This window comes from Pyxicephalus adspersus, chromosome 3 (genome assembly GCF_032062135.1).
Source record: "Pyxicephalus adspersus chromosome 3, UCB_Pads_2.0, whole genome shotgun sequence".
NCBI classification, from domain to species: Eukaryota; Metazoa; Chordata; class Amphibia; order Anura; family Pyxicephalidae; genus Pyxicephalus; species Pyxicephalus adspersus.
Window position 1 is genome coordinate 38,214,036 of NC_092860.1, and position 19,361 is coordinate 38,233,396.

General features: G+C 35.8%; 1 protein-coding gene across 1 annotated transcript in view; it reads left to right on the plus strand.

Moving 5' to 3' along the window:
* Positions 1–12,007: 12,007 nt before the first annotated feature.
* The window catches only part of TYRP1 (tyrosinase related protein 1), an 8,683-nt gene continuing 1,329 nt past the window's right edge, over positions 12,008–19,361 (plus strand). Inside the window, exons 1-7 of the mRNA XM_072404278.1 lie at positions 12,008–12,150; positions 13,233–13,645; positions 15,187–15,509; positions 16,236–16,440; positions 17,155–17,322; positions 17,441–17,620; positions 17,893–18,039. Of these exons, the coding sequence (XP_072260379.1) occupies positions 13,252–13,645; positions 15,187–15,509; positions 16,236–16,440; positions 17,155–17,322; positions 17,441–17,620; positions 17,893–18,039 (1,417 nt within the window). The 5' untranslated portion in view covers positions 12,008–12,150; positions 13,233–13,251. The remainder of the gene's footprint in view (positions 12,151–13,232; positions 13,646–15,186; positions 15,510–16,235; positions 16,441–17,154; positions 17,323–17,440; positions 17,621–17,892; positions 18,040–19,361) is intronic.

Sequence of the window (19,361 nt, forward strand, 5' to 3'; positions counted from 1 at the left end):
TTTATTTTTAGGAAGTACACCTATGCAGTTTTGCTGACACCAAGGATGGGATTAGGTAACTAGAAAATAATGGTTTACCAAATTTCATACCTCCTGATCATGGACAATCAACATTGCAGTGTCATGTTCCACAGTTATTGGATTAATGTGCTCACGATGTGTCGATATACACATTTAGGTATTTCCTATGCTGGTAAAACTGATAAAGCAAGTTGAAAAACTTTAAAATGTCTATAACATTACAAGAACAAGTCAGGCGTGTGACAAACCGCTACTAAATATGCTATGACTTGGATAAATGAGAACCTTCACAGACACATTTTCAAGGACATATTTTTTGCATATGGGGAAGTTATTTTGCTAAAATGCCAATTTTGAGTGGATTCTTTTTTTTTTTTTAGGAAAACAAGGAAGCTTGGGACTTGAACCATGGAAGATTGGTGTTATATCTGTTGGTGTTTTCCTGCTCGTTGAGGCTGTAGTGCTGTCTGTCTATTGCTTGCTATGCAGAAAACGAAGGTATACATGGTGACTGCAATTGGCATTAGTACATACATTTTGTAGCCTATCTTAAGTAAATCTTTATTTCCTCTGCGTCAAAAAAATGTTTTTACATTTTTTTCTAACATAACTTTTTTTTACTTCTGTTACATGAATATAGCAGTAAAACCGAATATTTTATTTTCAGAATTGAAATACATATTGAGCACATATGCCTCTTTGTATACATGCAGTCAAAACATGTTTTTATCAGATACATGGATATTTATTATATGACAAACACAGACTGACACATAATAGACATACATACTGGGTTCCCAGCCAGTGACTCAGGAAGGAATAAAGTAAGGATTAGGATAACAATTCCATGCCTGCGCCTTTTAAAACATGTCAAGGCAAGACAGCTTCCATTCTTATATCCTAACTTAACATGCTTATTTTTTCTCTCTAGCATGTTTTTTTGAAACCATTTTTTTACATGCACTCCTGCAACTTCTGCACATGTCTTCTAAGGCTGGTTTCCTTATGGTGGTTATAACTGTCCAAAGTGTAGTTACAGTTCATTGGCACAGCCTATGTTAAAATGTAAAACTTCACTTAAGAACAAATCATTCTTTTTATAACTATTATTAGTTTAAATATACCAGATCTATAGTGGTTTATTGCTGTGTTAGAGGTTCAGGGGGCTTTAACATCCAGCAAATGTATTGAACCCTATTTTCTCATATGGGTGAATTCCCGATCACCTTATACAACAAAAAGGAGGATTCGTTATACTTTTTGTACCTTATTGTTGGAGCTAGTGCCAGCATTTGTGGGCTAAATTGACTGTTCTTTGAATGGCTTTTATCTGGAGTTAATGATGATTAATTAAACCTAGAATAGATTTATAAAAGTCATTTTCTATTTGGTAGCAAATGTTTTCAATCCTGGACCAGATCCATTCCAAGTTTGCTGGATAATCCAGGTTCACTGATGAAAGTGTATTGTCTCCAGTCTTGGAGAGCTTTAATAAATCAGGCCCATTGTACCTGTATTATTTTAGTAATAGACATTTGTGAACAATATTACTATGATATAGTACATTTCTATGCAAATTACAATGTCCTAATTTCAGCCCTAAAATGTTTAAGAAATGTATTGTTGGACATCATGGAAACATCATGGAAACTTGGGTTTCTAAAAGACATAGTTTTACCCTTGTTGTAATGTAGTAATGTATATGACCCCCCCACAAAAAAAATATAGTATACTACAGCTAAGTTAGTGAACTGAATCTAAGGAGGGGTAGTATAGTCACAGGACAGTATGTCTGTATTACAGAACAGCAATCTCTCTCTGAAAAAGCTGAGAATGTTGCTTATTCATAATAGCACTGAAGAGGCAGAGATAAGTTTAAGATGCTCTCACACTAGATTTCTATCAGTATCAAGTTTTTTTCTTGAATAACAAAACACGTTTAGTGGCATAATAAAATGACTTAAAGGGAGCAAACAAGAAAAGTTCAAAGTTTAGATTAACATACACTTTAGGGTACCAAAACACTATTCTATTATTTAGGATTATACTGTATGTATTATGAACAAGCATTTAGCTATTTAGGTTTTCTTTATTCAGTACTTGTAACCTTATTCTCAAGCTTTTAACCTTATTAGATATGATGGATTACATTTTCTTTTTAATGAGCCGTGGTGTCTGTGGGTACTCCCACTAAGGATTATTTGACAGATGTGCTTACATCTGTTTTGGTTTATAAGGTAATTAAGAAGCTGAAAGTATTCATTTACATTGTGTAACTCATGGGGGAACATTACTGTATTACACTTCAGGTTGTGTCTGGGTAGTTAAGTCTATGACAAAGCCAGAAGGGCAATTTGTTTACAAAGCATGGTGGAATGAATTTTAAATTAAAATCATTAGAATGCCTGGTTTGTGTATATTGATTTACTTCCTGTGACAGTGAGACAAGAAATGAGGGGAGCAGCTGTAACCCAAACAGGAAGGATCAAAAAGTAAAACTATTCTAACAAGTCTGAAACCTTTTCAGATTTTACAAAAAATAAAGAGATTTGTTGCAGTCTGCAATCCAATTATTTCCTGTCCTGAATAAAATTAGAAAATCATTAGTGAGATGTTCTGCAAGAATAGCGAATAAATATTGTATAGGATTTTAACAACCAGTTGATATTGTAAACATCAGGCAGTATTTGCATTGGTTGGTGATAGTCATCGATGGTTCAGTGCTGTAGGCTAGTTGTTTGAGTACACAGAGACCAACCTCGACCTAGTACCTACTTTATGAATTTTGGCTGAATATCTCAGCTGTTTGGTCCTTTAACCTCCTTGGCAGTAATCTCGAGAGTGGCTCGGGGAAAAAAAAACAGCTGAAAGTGGTAACCCCAAGCCACACTCGGGGTAGCTACAAACATAAAAAATAATGACTTACCTGGTCCCACCGGTCCTGTCCTGTCTGTTGGATCCCATCTTTGGGCTATGTCCTCTTCCTCCAATCTGTCCCCCCAATCTGACGTTACCCGGGTGTTTCCGGTGATGTCAGTGCATATGTCAGTGCGTGCGAGGGAGCATGGCAGTCTACAATCTATTATGAATGCTGCAGCCAGACTCATCCATCCTTCGCTCCGCTCCTCTTCCGCTACATCTCTTTGTAGTTCTCTCCACTGGCTTCCTTTTCACCTTAGAATCAAATTTAAGCTCCTGTGCTTTGCCTTCAAATCCCTACACAGTTATTGTCCCACTTACATCTCTGACATGGTTAAAAAAATACTCCCCCTGCCGCTCTCTCCGCTCCTCCAATGACCTACTAATGACTTCCTCACTCATAACCTCATCACACGCAAGATTACAAGACTTTTGCTGCTCCAACTCTCTGGAATGGTCTTCCTCGTCCTATTCGGCTTGCTCCTACTTTCTGCTCATTTAAAAGAGCACTCAAAACCCATTTTTTCAAACTTGCCTACCCGGCTTCTTCTGTCATTTGAAACCATCACTACTTCCCACACTATATATCTCACATCCTTTGTGTGTGAAATTCCCCCACCTACTAGATTGTAAGCTCTTCGGGGCAGGGTCCTCTCCTCCTGTATCACTGTCTGTATTAGTCTGTCATTTGCAATCCCTATTTAATGTACAGCGCTGCGTAATATGTTGGCGCTATATAAATCCTGTTTAATAATAATAATAATAATAATAATAATGGCAGGAAATTCAAATTATTTTGTATTGGATTCAATACAAAATACCTTTATTGAATCCACTATTGTACAGTTATTTTACAGGTTTCAGTATTTTTATGCACTCTTGTTTTAACAGACTTTTGTGTTTTTTTATTTAAAGTTTATTAATACATTTATTAAAAATTATAAGAGTTATGCCTAAGATTTACAGGCCTACAATGTATATACATTTATTTTACAAATAAATCCAGAAATAAATGACACGCCCAGGAGGTTAAGGCTCAATCCATCAGAGCAGTGTTTCTCAACCAGGTTTCCTCCAGAGGTTACCAGGGGTTCCCTGAGTAATGAGCAATTTGTGTCCCTCAGGTAAGTTAACACAACAATCTTTGATTCTTCCCATTGACCAGCAATCCAAGAGATGTTCTTCCTACTGAGTGAGTTGTGGTTATAGTAATTATAGAAGGGGATCCCTGAAGACGTAAAAATTTATTAGAGCGTCCCCCTATGTTAAAAAAAAAGTCAAGAATGGCTGCATCAAATGTTCAGACCAATGACAAAATTCACAGATCAATGACCTTATTATTAAACATGAAAATGGCCATTCATGTTTAAAGTAAATGTTGAATATTCTGTGCTCAGTGTCTGATTGACAAGTTTAACTGATAAACATTAATTTTATTCTAGGAGAGTTGTGTTAGTCAAAAGGTCTGAGCAAGACAGTGAAGCTGGTGAAACAATAAATGTGGAATCCACTGACAATACAGTAATGGGTGTTGAAGGAACAATTAGTGGGTGAGTTACTTTAGGTAAATACTCCTAATATAAATCCTGTCTTTCTGAACAACATCTTTCTCATCTCTTTGCTTTCCCATACCACAACGATTGTGATTTTCTCATGCTGACCCTGTTTTTTTTAGTTTAGTACACAAGTAAGGTTATTGCACATAAATTCTTTAAGCCTTAATGTTTTTTCTGCATTTTTTCTGCATCCATTCAAAAAGATAATATTAATAAAGGAAACAGAAATCTGCTGCACATTCATGTCTCTCTCTGTACTCTTGTCATTAATCTGTCTTTAAAATTATGGTTTATAGAATACATATACATTAGGTTCATTTTACTTTATGAAAATATTACTTTTCTCTTTAATCTATATAAAAGTTAAAACAAACTAGCGCATTTTACCATTTACAGAATATTAATTATTTGTTTTTTTTTTAAAACCTATATCCTAGACAAAATGGAGTGGACCACAGTAGATCCATGGAGATTCAAGAAATTCAGCAACAAAGGGGAGACATGCCTGGCAGGAGTTTAGATAATAAATCTACATCTGTTTAAAAATTGCACTTTTTTAATGTTTGTTAATTTATGTTTTTTTGCTTTCATATAGTATTGTAAATGTTTTTATGTGTCTATAACATTTAGTTTAAGTGAATGGCTGTGGTAAGAGTAGGGATAGTTTCAAACAATGGTCATTTTTTTCCTTGGAGACAATTTCCTTTTTTCATTTTTCCCTTTTTCATTAGACATTTCTTTAATGTAATGGGAAGTCCCTGGACAACTGGCAGCACAAAAACTGTCCCTATTGTAACACTTATACCAACCTCCTGTTCCTGGAAGAAATGTAGCATTTTAGATCTAATATCATGTGCTGTTCTCATATGATCAGACCTTTCTTAAGGTTCTTCATGGTGCAGCCATATTTCATGTTTTGTTTTAATTACCTCTTAAGTATAGTGACTAAGCAGCTATACTGCTCCATTGTAGAAGACAGACATGCAGTTGTTCGTATTGCTATACTACAATGCAATGCAAAATGTAATGCTGCACACTCACTGATAACAAACTTCCTATTTTGTGGACCTAGATAAAAAAATAGATAATTGTACAATAAGACATGTTATTAGGCAACTTTGTTAAAAGTTCACATTATAAAAGATCTTTATTAAAGCCTAACTTTGTCCAGATTTTGTGGTTAAAAACTCAGTGTGATATTGCTATTGGAAGATTTATTGCTATCTGCAACCAATTTCTTTCTAAAAGATGTCACACAGGCAGGAAGTAAGTCAGATTTTTGGATTTTTTTTATTTTGCTGTCTAAAAAAAATCTGTAGAAAGTTTAAGGAAGTCCTCTCTTAGAAAGTAGAATAACCGATGCCAAACTTGAGTTCACCTCTTTTCCTGTCTCAGTGACAATAGTAACCCTAAAAAAACATAGCAGATGATACTTGGCAGTAGGGACACAGACAACAAAACATTAAACAAAAACGTCAGGGGATTTAATCCTTCCGTACTCCTTATAAAACAAAAAAAAATGTCTATACCTACTCGTTAAAGTAGATATAAACCCTGTTATACTCACCTGTCCCCGTGCAGTTGCAGGGTGCTGCTTTCTTCTTCCTTCTTTATTTTCTTCTTTCAATCTTTTCCTATCTTCACTGGTCGGGCCAGGATGATGTAACTCTCGTGCAGGGGCACAGGGGTCCATTCGGTTCGGGTGCAGAAGTCAGGATTGTTGGGTATCCTGGTCATTAAAGCCGATATACACGCACACAGCTTAGCTTTTCGTCAGTTCCATGGGGTGATCAGGCAGATAGGGGGGATTTCAGTAGAAAGGCTATCATCTATTCCTTTATGCAACAATGACCTGCTCGATCAAGAACTTTATTTCTGCTTTAAATACCAGTATAAAGCTAAAATGTGGCAATGCACTTCCCACAAACTGTTAACATTTGTTTAATGTATTGTCCAAAAAAATATTGAAAACCTTTCCCTTAAAAGTTTGTTATGTTATACTTTATGTTTGTTTAATGGTAAAACTTTTTTAATTCCACAAAAAAGCAACTTATAACTTTAGATGTCAACTACCTAACACAATAGTTAACAATGTATTATGTTTAAGTTAAAATGCTTGATTGTTTGTGATTAATTGAAATAAAACCTTATGAAACTATTGAAATTACTTTTTTTCATACATTACTACTGTATACATGTCCACAACACATTTAGGGGAATATAATGTCGAAAAACCCTAATCATTTTTTTTCTAGAATATAAAATGATTTGAGGTCTTGGAAATTGTTTGACTATAAAGATATAAGGCAGTAATAAAAATAGAATATAGTGATCATTGCATAAACATGCACATCATAATATCCATGCTAAATCTAATCTATAACAAATAATAAATCTGAACTCAAATAATAAAAGATACAAATATTTGCAGTTATATAATTATCTCTAAACCATTTTACGCAATAAATGTAACTTGAATTTAACTTGGTGTAAACCTTTCATTACTCTGTAGAGTGGTGCTCTCACTGGGAGAATAAATGGCAGCACTGGGAGCTAATTAGGTGAGCTATATCTAAATATGCTGACAAGAAAACAATCTGACAGGAGGAAAATGCAGTGTGAGCAAAGAGATTACCTCGTCAGTCTTTTAGAACTCCTGTAGCCTATAGAAAGGGTGGTGTCACCACTGTATTCCTAAACTATAAAATAGAAAGTGGTGTCATGCATCTAGTTGTAATGTGTGGTTTGGACTGTTTGATTTTTAGGCTTAAACTTATACTAATACAAATTACTTAGCAAGTTAAAGATTTATCATCTGTGTATTTAGGTTTTTCAGTCAATGCACAATGGAAAAATGATCATCTTCTGATTCAGATATCATCATCTGGAATGTTTGATGGTCATCTCATGTCACCAAATAAGGCTAAATACCTGTAAAGTGCTTTATTTTTGGTTATAAAACAGCATTATGATATAAAGCAGGAAGAATCATGGAATAGAATCATTACAGAAAGCAGATTTCAGTTTTTGAGGTTAGATCAGCAAATATTATTTAATGTCTGATTGCTAGGTTATTACATTCTGAGCACTGTTCTTTACTTTAAAGTATAGCTAAAAATTAAAAAAAAATGCAACCAGACAGGTCTTCATTGCAGAAAGACGGGCGATGTCCCTTCTGTAATAAAATAAACACACCTTCCTAATTGCAATTTTTAGTACATTTACCTGTTCCTATTCTATTGCAGGTGCCATTATTGCCTTCTGTTCTGGCTTTACTGATCTTGGACCATCTTTAGTGGCCATCCAGAACGACGTGCAGTCCCAGCATATCCTGGCATGGTTGAGCTGTGCATGCAGTTTTTATAGGAAACAGGTAGATACATATGTTTTATTGCAGAAAGGATATTGCCTATTCCTTTTGTGCAATAAAGACTTTCTTGATTGCAAATCTCATTTCTAAGTGATACTATAGTTCTGCTTTAAAGGTTCAAGGTTGGTAACTGCAATTACACAATAGAACCAATTTAACGTTTTGTGTAAACCACACTGAATAAAACCCTGTTGGTATTTCTTGATTGTAATTTAACTCAAAATTGTGGAAATTTTGAAGCTGAGTCCTAATATAAAAACTTTCCTTAAGGTCCATGTTAATAATAAAACTTTGTGACAACTTTCTTTTGCGCATAACTTAAAAAACAACTTTTCAAAAACTGTCCTTTAAAACTCCTAGAGAGGGGGCCTGCTATTAAAATATGCACCAAATACTGAAGGGCATATGTTCCATCAAATTTCAGTGTTCATGACGAGACATTATCCCACACCCACACTGAGTGCCACAATATAGGACTGGTGCCATCCTTCCAGAGGTGGTGGAATCCAAAGGAATAGTGCCCATTGCAATGGGAGATACATGGGTAACCTCCAAGCTGACTCACAGAGGAGTAAAAGCAAAAGAATAGCGTGGTATGGTAAGTTAGGAGAGCTAATTGCACTTCCAGGGAGAAGTACTTCGGATCTTTTTACTTAGGTTACAGTTACTATGTACAGTAATTATCTGGTGCTCGTACCAGCTGCGATGATCCAAACACTTTTCTATCTGCTCACGCTAAGCAAGAGAGAAAATCTGTGTTAGTAAAGTCAGTCTAAGCTCTACTTTCTCCCTTTAACCTATTGATTTACTGTATGTGCCAAATAATGGCATCATGCTGATGTAAGAGTACCTATTGGTCACTGGAAATCTGTTAAAAAAACAAGTATTTATAATTTTTTGTGGTTAAAACATGTTTTGGGAACATGTATAGGAAAGGTTATATGGTTGATTTTTGCAGATACTTTAAATTTGATAAACATAAACATTTTTCTTCAATGCACAGATTCATTGAGCTACAAAGATATGTGCAATGTGTGGAAAACCATAACAGGACATTTAAATATATATTTTCTAATCTAATCTGACTGCAAAAAAACTGAACTCTAATTATCCACACATTTCTCTAACCAGTGATGCATAATGCTTGGACAGAGTCGATAATATGAATTACGTTCTTAGTACAATATTATGTTTGATAAGCACATGATTTTTCATTGGTAAAATAGTAAAACATGTGTTATGTTTGGAATTCCCTAGAAGCAATGAAAGCTAACAATCACATGTATTACATATAACCATCAATGGGTTCTAAATACTTTTAAAATTGCCGCAGGAATGTCAGGAGACAACCACTAGCCATCTAAGGATCATACTCAATAGGTCTGACCTGCAACAAAAATGTTCATATTAAGTACCTAATACATAGATTGGTTTCTGATTCTAAAGTGCAATATCCATAATTAGTAGAAGTCACTAGTCTGAAATCACTGTATTATCTGAAAGTCGCTTACTGAACATTAAAGCTTATAAAAATTCAGTTCTTTTTTAATAATTTGGTAAACAACAGCTTCCTGAGTAAAATTGTCCAAAACATGGAAACACAGAAAACATTGTCCAAAGTTTAACCTTTGAGTTGTGTCATAACAGTTGTCACAAAAAAAGTTCCTAACCCAGGGAATAATTTAAGATGGATAGGATGGAAATAGGATAGGAATTCTGGAAGTGATAAACATTTGGGTAATATTCTACACAAGGATAGGAAAGTGTCAACCAATACCAAATCTAAGCCTACCTAAAGGGGTGCCAAAATTGGGGTTGATACGAGCTTCCAAACCTTCAAAATAAAATTAAGGCTCAGCTATTCTTGGAAAACCCATTTTGGTTTTGAAGTTTACCTTTTAAAGATGTAAGGCACCCCATACATGTTTAAATCAGTAAAAATAGTTTTTGCCTTTTCTATGAATTTGGTACAACTCTGAATTTGCACTATAATGTGGAGTAGAGGTAATAAGGTTAGGCTTAAAGGACCCCAGATGGTAAGGGAAAAGCTACTCAAGCTGTGATCCTCATATTTTGTAGAAGCATAAATAGAGGTCCAGTCACTCTTGAAACAGTCTGACTATTTAAATTAATCTTTGTCATATTTCTGGAAAGTCAAGTTCTTGATGGCCATATTAGATAAATTAAATCAAGGTCTTAATTGTGTTGAACTGTGCAGGAGGCATAAACTGCTGGAAAAACTCATCTGCAGAAATACACTTTAAATACGTTGTGGAAGCATACTTTTGTGTTTGTGCAAACGTCTCTGAAGTAAAAATCTTTCATTAATGGAATGGGTAAATTTTAAAATAACTGAGGTCCTAAAGACAGGACATCAGGACATGGTCTGTTAGGATAGATAAAATACACTTGTCTTACTATACTATGCTTTAAACTGAATTTTAGGAGACAATGCTTTTTCCTGATGTCTACATTGTCAGGTAATAAATGATGTAAGACATGGAGATTCTAATGTTCTAAAGATATCAGAGGGGATTTCCCCAAGTGTCTGTAAGGTTCAAAGGTCAGTTAGGCTAACTTCATGGTTATGTGGACTAAACTGTGCAACAAAGCTAAGTGTCTCATGTAGCAGGGAAAAACCTTTCCAGTAAAAACCCCAAGGAGTAAAATAGAACCTCTCAGACTGGATAATAGGACTATATGATGTAAACACTATCCAAGGAGGCTCCAACCCTCAGGGATAGTGCAAGTATTTTTCATATGTTCTTCACCAGTGGAAAAAATGATTGGTGCATAGGGGTTTTATGCATTAGCAATTTTAGTATCTCTGATTTAATAATAAGAACTCCAAAAGATTTAGCAATAAACTACTTATTTATCAGGAAGGCAGCCAACTAGTGACTGGTGGCTAGCTGGATGTGATTATGGTGTCAAGGCTGTCATGCTTGTGAATTTTAAGTCATAAAATAAAAAATAAAAGGATCATTTAAAAAAAAATTCTGTTCAAAAGCTAACTTGGCATCAAGGACTTTATACATGGCCCATATAAATCATATTTTCCTATTTAGCTGTAGAATAGTGCAAATAATTGAGACCTGCAGTAATTTAAGTGTTACTGTATATTCTCAGGATGAACTACTAAATCTTAAAGGAATAAACTCAATGTTTGAACAGAAAGCACTTCTGTTTTAGCGATCAGTAGGTCTTACATAACTTGAACACCAATTTGACTGAACCATACTCTTTAACCAAAGAAAAGGAACATGCTTTTTTTCTTCTAACTATAAAGCAAATATGTGGTATAGTGCAAGTGTGTTTCTTTCTAGGATTTTTTAAATCTTTCTGTGAAAGGGGTAATGGGTACATACAGTAGTAACAATTTGCAGTCGAGATAAAATACCCATTCAATAAAAAATGGTTAGTTCTCATGCTGTTGCTTTGACATCATTACATTCTTGAAGCAATAATCTGGAACCAGCTAAAGATGAAAAAAAATGATTTTTACAATTTGTGATATGTTTGTTGCAGGTCAGTGACTGGGAAATATTGAAGACGTAGCCAGTTATCTAGCATTTTTTTGAAGGTTAGCAGTGGAAAAATATATATTCCTTTCAGAAGATGTACACAAGGAATGTGATGTCTGACTGGAGGGCTGGCATGTTAATAGTTAATGAGCAAGTGTTCTGCTTGATTGTGATTATTTGATGGTGGGTGTAATAAATAGGTGCATCTGCAAATAGAACTGCATATAGTCTAAAAATCTGTCTAGGTGAGTATGTCTAGTGGCATTGGCTCAGTGTAAAAGATGTGAATTGTACAAGTTCTTCGTTTTTTAATTGGTAGTTTTAGCATACCAGTGTTATATATTAGATTCTCTGTGTAAAGTACATGTGATACTGCTCTGACTTCACACACAATTGCTCACTTCATTAGAAAAGATAGTGGGGGAAGTTCACCCTAATATTTGCTAAAGGGCAAAAAGTCCCTCATGTGCAGAGATCAAAATTAAAGCATCCTTTCGGTTAAGGAATGTTTTGTCCAGGTTTGTCAAAATTCTTGTCTCTGACCCATGCTCAAGCCTTCTAGTCACAAGGGGATCAGCATGAAAGCAGTCATGTGCTGGGCAAGCTACACTGATATAAAAGGATTAGACTGGCCAGGGAAACTCCCCTGACTGTATTAAAGGGATTATTGAGAAATGGACCTCAAAACAAACTAAAGGCCATCTTTTACATCCCACATTTTAGATTCAGACACAATCCTTTGATTCGCAGCTACTTGCAGGTATGTGATGCTTGGAAGGTGGGGGTGCCTATATTTTTTAAAACTTTTTTTTTTATTTAGCTACACCTATTTGCACCTGTGATCCTTCTGAAATGTGAAACTGTGAAATCCTTTTTTGCATCTGTGATCCTTCTGAAATGTAAACTTATATATGTATATCAATCTGTATGATGTGAAGGTACAATTTCACCTTTCTCATTACTTCTAAAATGTATTTTGTTGTACCTTTTATTTGCTTGTTATAATGCCACAGTTAAAACGCACCAAAAAAGTTATGAAAGCTAGAGCAGCCACAGGACTGTTGTCTTTCAGAACTAATCATAATTGAATTTTGCCAGGGATTGCAAGAATAAATCTATTTTATGCTGCATCTCCTCTATTGCTAACATTTTGTAGATTAGGATCTTAATTTAGAATAAGTATTAAATGTATATCACACAAGACTTTTAGTTGTACATGATTGGTGTAAATATATTATATATAATTACACACACACACACTCTCAAATGTAAAATTATTTATTATAAAAATGTTGTCTTTAAGCATGGATATTAGAGATGAAAATAAAAGTTGTGTAACACCCATGTCTGCTTGTCCCTTTAATTTGTACAAGTTTCAGAAGGAATTAAGGTGTGGGAAATTGTCTGGGTATTTAATAGCTTTCTGTTATTGCACCGCTTAATTATTAGTCTGTCCTTCTACTTCTGTGAAGGTAAGATTGCAAAGTCATCTAACGTCGGCAAAAATATTTGCAGCTTTGTATTTAAAATTTGAATTACAGGATATCATTTTTTTTGTGTGTGTGGTTTAAACTGTGACTCAAGTACAATCGCAGCAATTGGATTAGTTGGTATGAAAATCACCTCTGATGTCTGAGCAAGTGCCTTTGTAATAGCTAGCATGGCTGGATCAGTTAATATGCCTATTAGATATTCTGACTTTAAAAGGAGGAGCCCTTCATCAAAGCTGGCAGGTTTAGTTTCTAAGCTTTATTAGGCTTCCTTTCAGAGGTTTTATAATCTAGTAATGTTAGAACTCTGACCACACCAGTACTCTCATGTGTATTTGTTTTTCTTCTACAGCTGTGACTGTCAACAAAACATGATGTTGTGTTTCAAGTCTTGGCGTACCTATGCCGTGGCATTTTTGTTCACCCTTTGTCATGACCTGATTTCTGCACAGTTCCCACGTCAGTGTGCCACTCCAGAAGCCTTGGCTAGTGGGGAGTGTTGTCCGGGTCTCTTCCCTCAGCAAACTCCAAATCCTAGTGACCAATGTGGCTTCACTGTTGGTCGTGGTTTATGTGTACCGGTCATAGCGGACTCCAGACCTCATGGACCCCAGTATACACTTGATGGGCTAGATGACCGTGAACAATGGCCCCTACGCTTCTTTAACAGGACTTGTTTATGTAATGGACGTTTCTATGGTTACAACTGTGGAAGCTGCAGACCTGGTTGGACCGGTGACAACTGTGATCAACCTCTTATAGTTGGTAAGTTTGTTTTAGTTTTTTTGTTTTGGAATTGGAACACTTGAGGCTTTTTTTTTCTCTTATACAGGTTTTCTGTTTTTGTTTTTAACTGTAGTTTTGTGTAGCTGGTGTATAGGGGCAGAATACAATCAAAAAATCATTCTGACACTGAACAAATGTCAGCAGTCTTTTTGATAATCTCCAATACAAAGTTTAATGTGCTTAAAAGCTTAAGGTATAGTCAAATTGCTTGTCTACCTGTGCAGTAAGGTCTATAGCCTTAATAGAGGTGACAGTATGCTGGACCAGTCAATAGAAAGAGAAGCTGGAAACCACCTCTCCGCCATACTCGTCATTGGGATGTTTTGGGGAAGATTGTGCAGAGTATTGCAACCTGTAGTAATGACTAATTTAATTATTTCAGATAGCTTTGTGTTTTTAATCAGGAGAATATTTGTTCAGCTGAGCTTTTCTTTAAAAGCTGTAGGTCCTGGTGGAAATATGGGAGCTTCTAATATCATAAACTTTCACATTAAAATTATTATAAAGTTGCCCTTAGGGCAATCAATGCCAAAATGTCCAAGTCCTGCTTTTCTATATCTGCTGACTAGTTGATCCAAAACAGATTCCATGTTTGTTCTGAGTTAGAGTGAGTAATTAGTCTCCTAAAATTAAAGAGAAATGCAACTGAAAGGAACATGTCACTGCTGTCTCTGTCCTGGTTCTTAAAAATATTATTGTAGCTTGCCTGGTTGGTGTTCTGATCACTTGACTTTAACACATTTTAAATCACTTACCCTGAATGAGTATGTAGCTCATGCCGCATAACTGTCATATAGCTTGTCCCAAAAATTATCTGCATGCTTTTATCAAGTGTATGACTAAAACCGATATCAAAAGATCAGATATACATTCAGGGAAATATTTTTCTTTAGAATGAGTTCAGCAATGGCATCTAACATAATATCCTAATAGTAGGATGGCTTTAATGACATCACTGTATGTATGCTTTCTCTTTCAAGCACTTGGTTAAATGCCAATTCTGTCATGTTGAGCTTTGTGGACCTGACAAAATAATGTGGGAATAGTGACCATAATAAACTGCCTGGCTCTAGATCAGTTGGCTTAATAGAGCTATGAGAAGGGGGTGGGGGTTGAATAGGTTGGCTCTGTTGTTTTTAAAAGGGATGAGGTCCCAACAGCACATATAGAAAATGTGGATTAGCTGTAATAAGGATAGCATAGGAAGTGCTGCTGGTGACGGCATTGGGAAACATTAGCGTAAGGCTTTTAGATACTGGTAAAATCTCAGCCAAGTAGGTTATTCTTTCTGCTCATCAGGATCTATAAGTAAGCGTTGACAACCATACTACCTACAATAAAGCATCTTCCTGTAACAGATTGCAGCAGCTTCTCTCCCTAAGCAAAGTATTGGTAACAGACTCATTGGCAATGTAAATTGTACAATGCTTGCTAATAATCTAGTCTTTTGAAATAAGTAGTAATTTTTTTTTCTCTCTTCTAGAAACTGCTCATTCTAAATTTTTTTTGTCTCATTTCAGTAAGAAAAAACATTCAGGACCTACGTGCTGAGGAGCGCCAACGCTTTATTAATGCGCTTGACCTTGCAAAAAATACTATACATCCAGACTATGTGATTGGTACTAGACACTACAGTGAGCTTATTAATCCAGCAACAAATGCTACAAACTTTGTGAACATTTCAATTTATGACTTCTTTGTCTGGACACACTACTACAGTGTCAGCAAAACCTTTCTGGGCCTAGGTCAGGGGAGTGCTGGTGGGGTAGATTTCTCTCATGAAGGTCCAGCTTTCCTAACTTGGCACAGATTCCACTTAATGCAACTGGAAAGGGACATGCAGGTAAAATATTTAACTGTATGACAAATATATATTTCTTTAACAAAAAATGTGGTTTGAAAATAAATCAGTAGTTTCCATTTCCATATTCTTACTTAAAGGTGTGTTTAGTGGGTGCCACTTTTAACCATTGTTCACTGCTTGGTACTAAAAGTGCCTGTCTGGGCTCTGACAACTTGTCAAGAAACTGATAGCCTAAAACATGCACATTAAAAAAGGGAGATGGCTGTTTTTAAAACCACATAATATGAGAGGGATCAATTACTTTTATTTATTGGGGTCCTCATTTATATTTTCTACTAGTCTTTTAAAAGCAATTATCTACCCTGAATGTAGTTTTGGTCCAATAATAAATTGGTTACACTGACTTCATTGCTGATTGATGTATACTGGTGTGCAAAGTTCTTTAGGAAGAAACTATGTTGTGGACACTCTTGCACTTGAGTTAATAAAACATGTTTGAACTGCCATCTTTACATTGTTTTATCGGGGGTCACAACAAAGAACTGTATTTGAACTGTATCAAAGTCTGCATTTCAAGTGCACAAACGATAAAAAAGGGGTAAGGTGGCATCAATATTGCGCTAAACTAGAACAATCCTCTACACATTAAATGTTTGTTTTTTGTATGTTTGTTTTTTTTTGTAGTAGTAATTATATTTGACAAGAAATGTTTCCACAGTCAAGTTCTATAATCTCTAATTCTCTAATCTATATTCTTCACTCCAGAACCTTCTACAGGATGCTTCTTTTGCGCTTCCCTATTGGAATTTTGCAATTGGTGGAAATGAGTGTGACATCTGCACGGATGATCTAATGGGTGCAAGAAACAACTTTGAACAAAATCTACTGAGCCCAAACTCTGTATTTTCTCGGTGGCGTGTTGTATGTGAAAATGTTGAAGACTATGATAGTCTTGGAACTATATGCAACAGTAGGTCAAAAAATTAATTCAGTTTATGATCACATGATGTTCTATAGAATTACGATCAAAGTAGCAAAGTAGGGCTGTGCATATACTGCTTGGCATACACGAAAGGAGTACAGAGATAGATTCTGAGTACTGTTTGAGGTGATCATGTAATGTAGGTACTAACATACAAGCAAAAACAAAAAATCTGAAGCACTCCACATATCCAAGAACATTCATGTCAGAATTGTTTGTCCTTGTTTATTTTAAATACTGAATTTTAAACGGCATTTGATCTGGTATTGGTCTCTTGCAATCTACTATACATCATGGCTGTCTGGGGAAAGGAAGAAGCAAGCCAATTGATTTTTATGCTTATAGGATAAAACATGACATGATGAGCATGGTACTGCTTCTCCTTCACTGTCCAGCCATGACTGGGGGTGGGCCCATGATAGCCTGGGCTCCAAGGAAATGGGTAAGCTGCCAATTTTGTCTGATATGTGGGACATTTTGTGGCAAATACAAATATTGCTAGAGACCAATCTGGATTGGAGGCAGATATTGCAAGAAAAGCTGTTACACTTAACATTTACAAAATCAATTGAATGTGCCAATTAAGAGTATTCTTTAAAGCATTCCCCCCCCCATTTCATTTCGTCTATTATATTAAAAGGTTCAAGTCATTGAAAAAGGGTTAGGGTTTAGTAATACTTTATTTTGGCTTACCATCTGCAGGTACAACTGGTGGTCCAATAAGGAGAAATCCTGCAGGAAATGTTGACCGACCTATGGTACAAAGACTTCCTGAAATGGAAGATGTTTTACTCTGCTTGGAAGTAAATCTGTTTGATACACCACCGTTCTTTTCAAACTCTTCTGAAAGTTTTCGAAATACACTTGAGGGTATGTTTTTTTTTTTTGTTTTTTTTTCCCCAAATCCCCTCACAACAATGACTTAGACATAAGTCATTGTCAATAAATGATAACCAAGTGAATGTTTTTTGGTATATTTGTTTTGCAGGCTACAGTGAGCCTTCTGGTTTGTACAATCCTACTGTTCGAAGTCTTCATAATCTAGCCCATTTGTTCCTAAATGGCACTGGAGGACAGACCCATTTATCTCCAAATGACCCAATCTTTGTACTTCTCCATACTTTTACTGATGCTGTATTTGATGAATGGCTGAAAAGGCATAATCCAGGTAAAGTTTGGGGCTTGAAACTTAGTCTTGTGTCTTAAGAGTGCTATGGTCTGTTTGAAACTTGAAAGAAAAGATTAATTTCTCCAGTTATTAAAATGTTTCATAATCTTAAAAAATTATTGTGGAAAGTGATGCTGAAAGGTAGTGCTTGCAATAAATGGTGTCCTGACTCCATATGTTTTTATGTTTTTGTTTTTTACATTTTAGTGAACTTTTTTAATTATAAATTTTCAATTTTTTTTTTTTTTTTTTTTTTTTTTTTTTTTTCCTAGATCCCTCCCAATATCCATTGGAAAATGCACCAATAGGCCACAACAGACAATACAACATGGTTCCCTTTTGGCCTCCAGTGACCAATAGTGAAATGTTTGTAACTGCACCAGAGAATCTGGGATATTCATATGACATTCAATGGCCTAGTAAGTAACCATGGACCATAATTTAGTTTGTTTGATTAGCATTCCTAATATGAGTTATGCCAATTATCTCAAAATTGTGTCTGTTAGTTCACAAAAGCTGTAGATTGATACTAAATGTTTCAATCATAGGCTGCAATGGCAAATAGAAAAACAATTGTTGTGCTTCTTGATGCGGTATGTTATTGTCAGGTAATACAAAACCAGTGCAAAGTTTTCAGTATAAAGAGAACGCAAAATGTCCCTGTTATGACTAGCCCTGACTCTTTTCGCTTTACCTATCCCATAAACTAAAACCCCCACTTCTCAAATTGACCCCAATACCTAACCTCTTAAAGCAGTAGTGCCAAACCTTTTTTCATCTGGGGGCTGTTTTTGACATTGAGATAAAACTTGCGGGCCAAAATGCAAACAACTAAAAACTAACAATTAAAAATGTTTGTTTAAAACTACAATAGTTTTAATTTAAAATGCTTCTAGTTACTGTAACCTACATGCACAAAAAAAAGAATGGACAAATCAAGGATCCCCAATTGATGCTCATTTTGATAATGAAGGCTACAAAACTAAATCTGTCATATAGTGCTGGCTGGTAATATTTCTCCCTGTTCACCATTCCTGTACCAAAGAGCAGACACTACACCATACAGTGTGTCCTGTCATTTAGAGGGGGGCACTAACCTTCTTTGGACCCCAAAATCTCTGCAATGGATACTTCCAGAGAAGTGGAATTATTTGTGACAGATAGCCAGGTGGTACATGTTCTTACTACTACTACATCTTCAGGTCCCTAAATCTTCCTGTTGAGAAATTAAGGTTCCCAGCAGGTAAGTGTTACACATGGCTGGCCAGTCACCCCAGCAGCCGCTCAGTACCTCGCACTGCAGATTTGAGTCCTTGCGGCAGTGAGCAGTACTGAGCATCTCCCCCTAGGCAGGGTTCTATGGCATGAGGAATGGGTAACGGCACCACAACCTCACCACCAGTCTGGGCGCAGCCTTAGTTTTGTAAGCGAGCAAGTAAATATTTGGGGCACCACAGCACGGAGCGAATTGGCATTACCCTAATGCATTGGAGGTGGGTCCTGGGGATCCCTAACATGCAATCTCAATTTGGGGACCCTGATCTTGAAATAGCCCCCCTAATGTGAAAATATCCCTGATTTTATTAGCATTTTATGTTTGTGACCCCATATCTGTCAAATTGGTATGTTTAGGTGCCTAAAATTTGGTATAGTAACAGCTGTTGGGGTCCCCTGAAAATTCACATTTCTAGGAAAATGGCTGTGGAAGATTTGAAGGTTTATACATGGGGGGGGGGGGGGG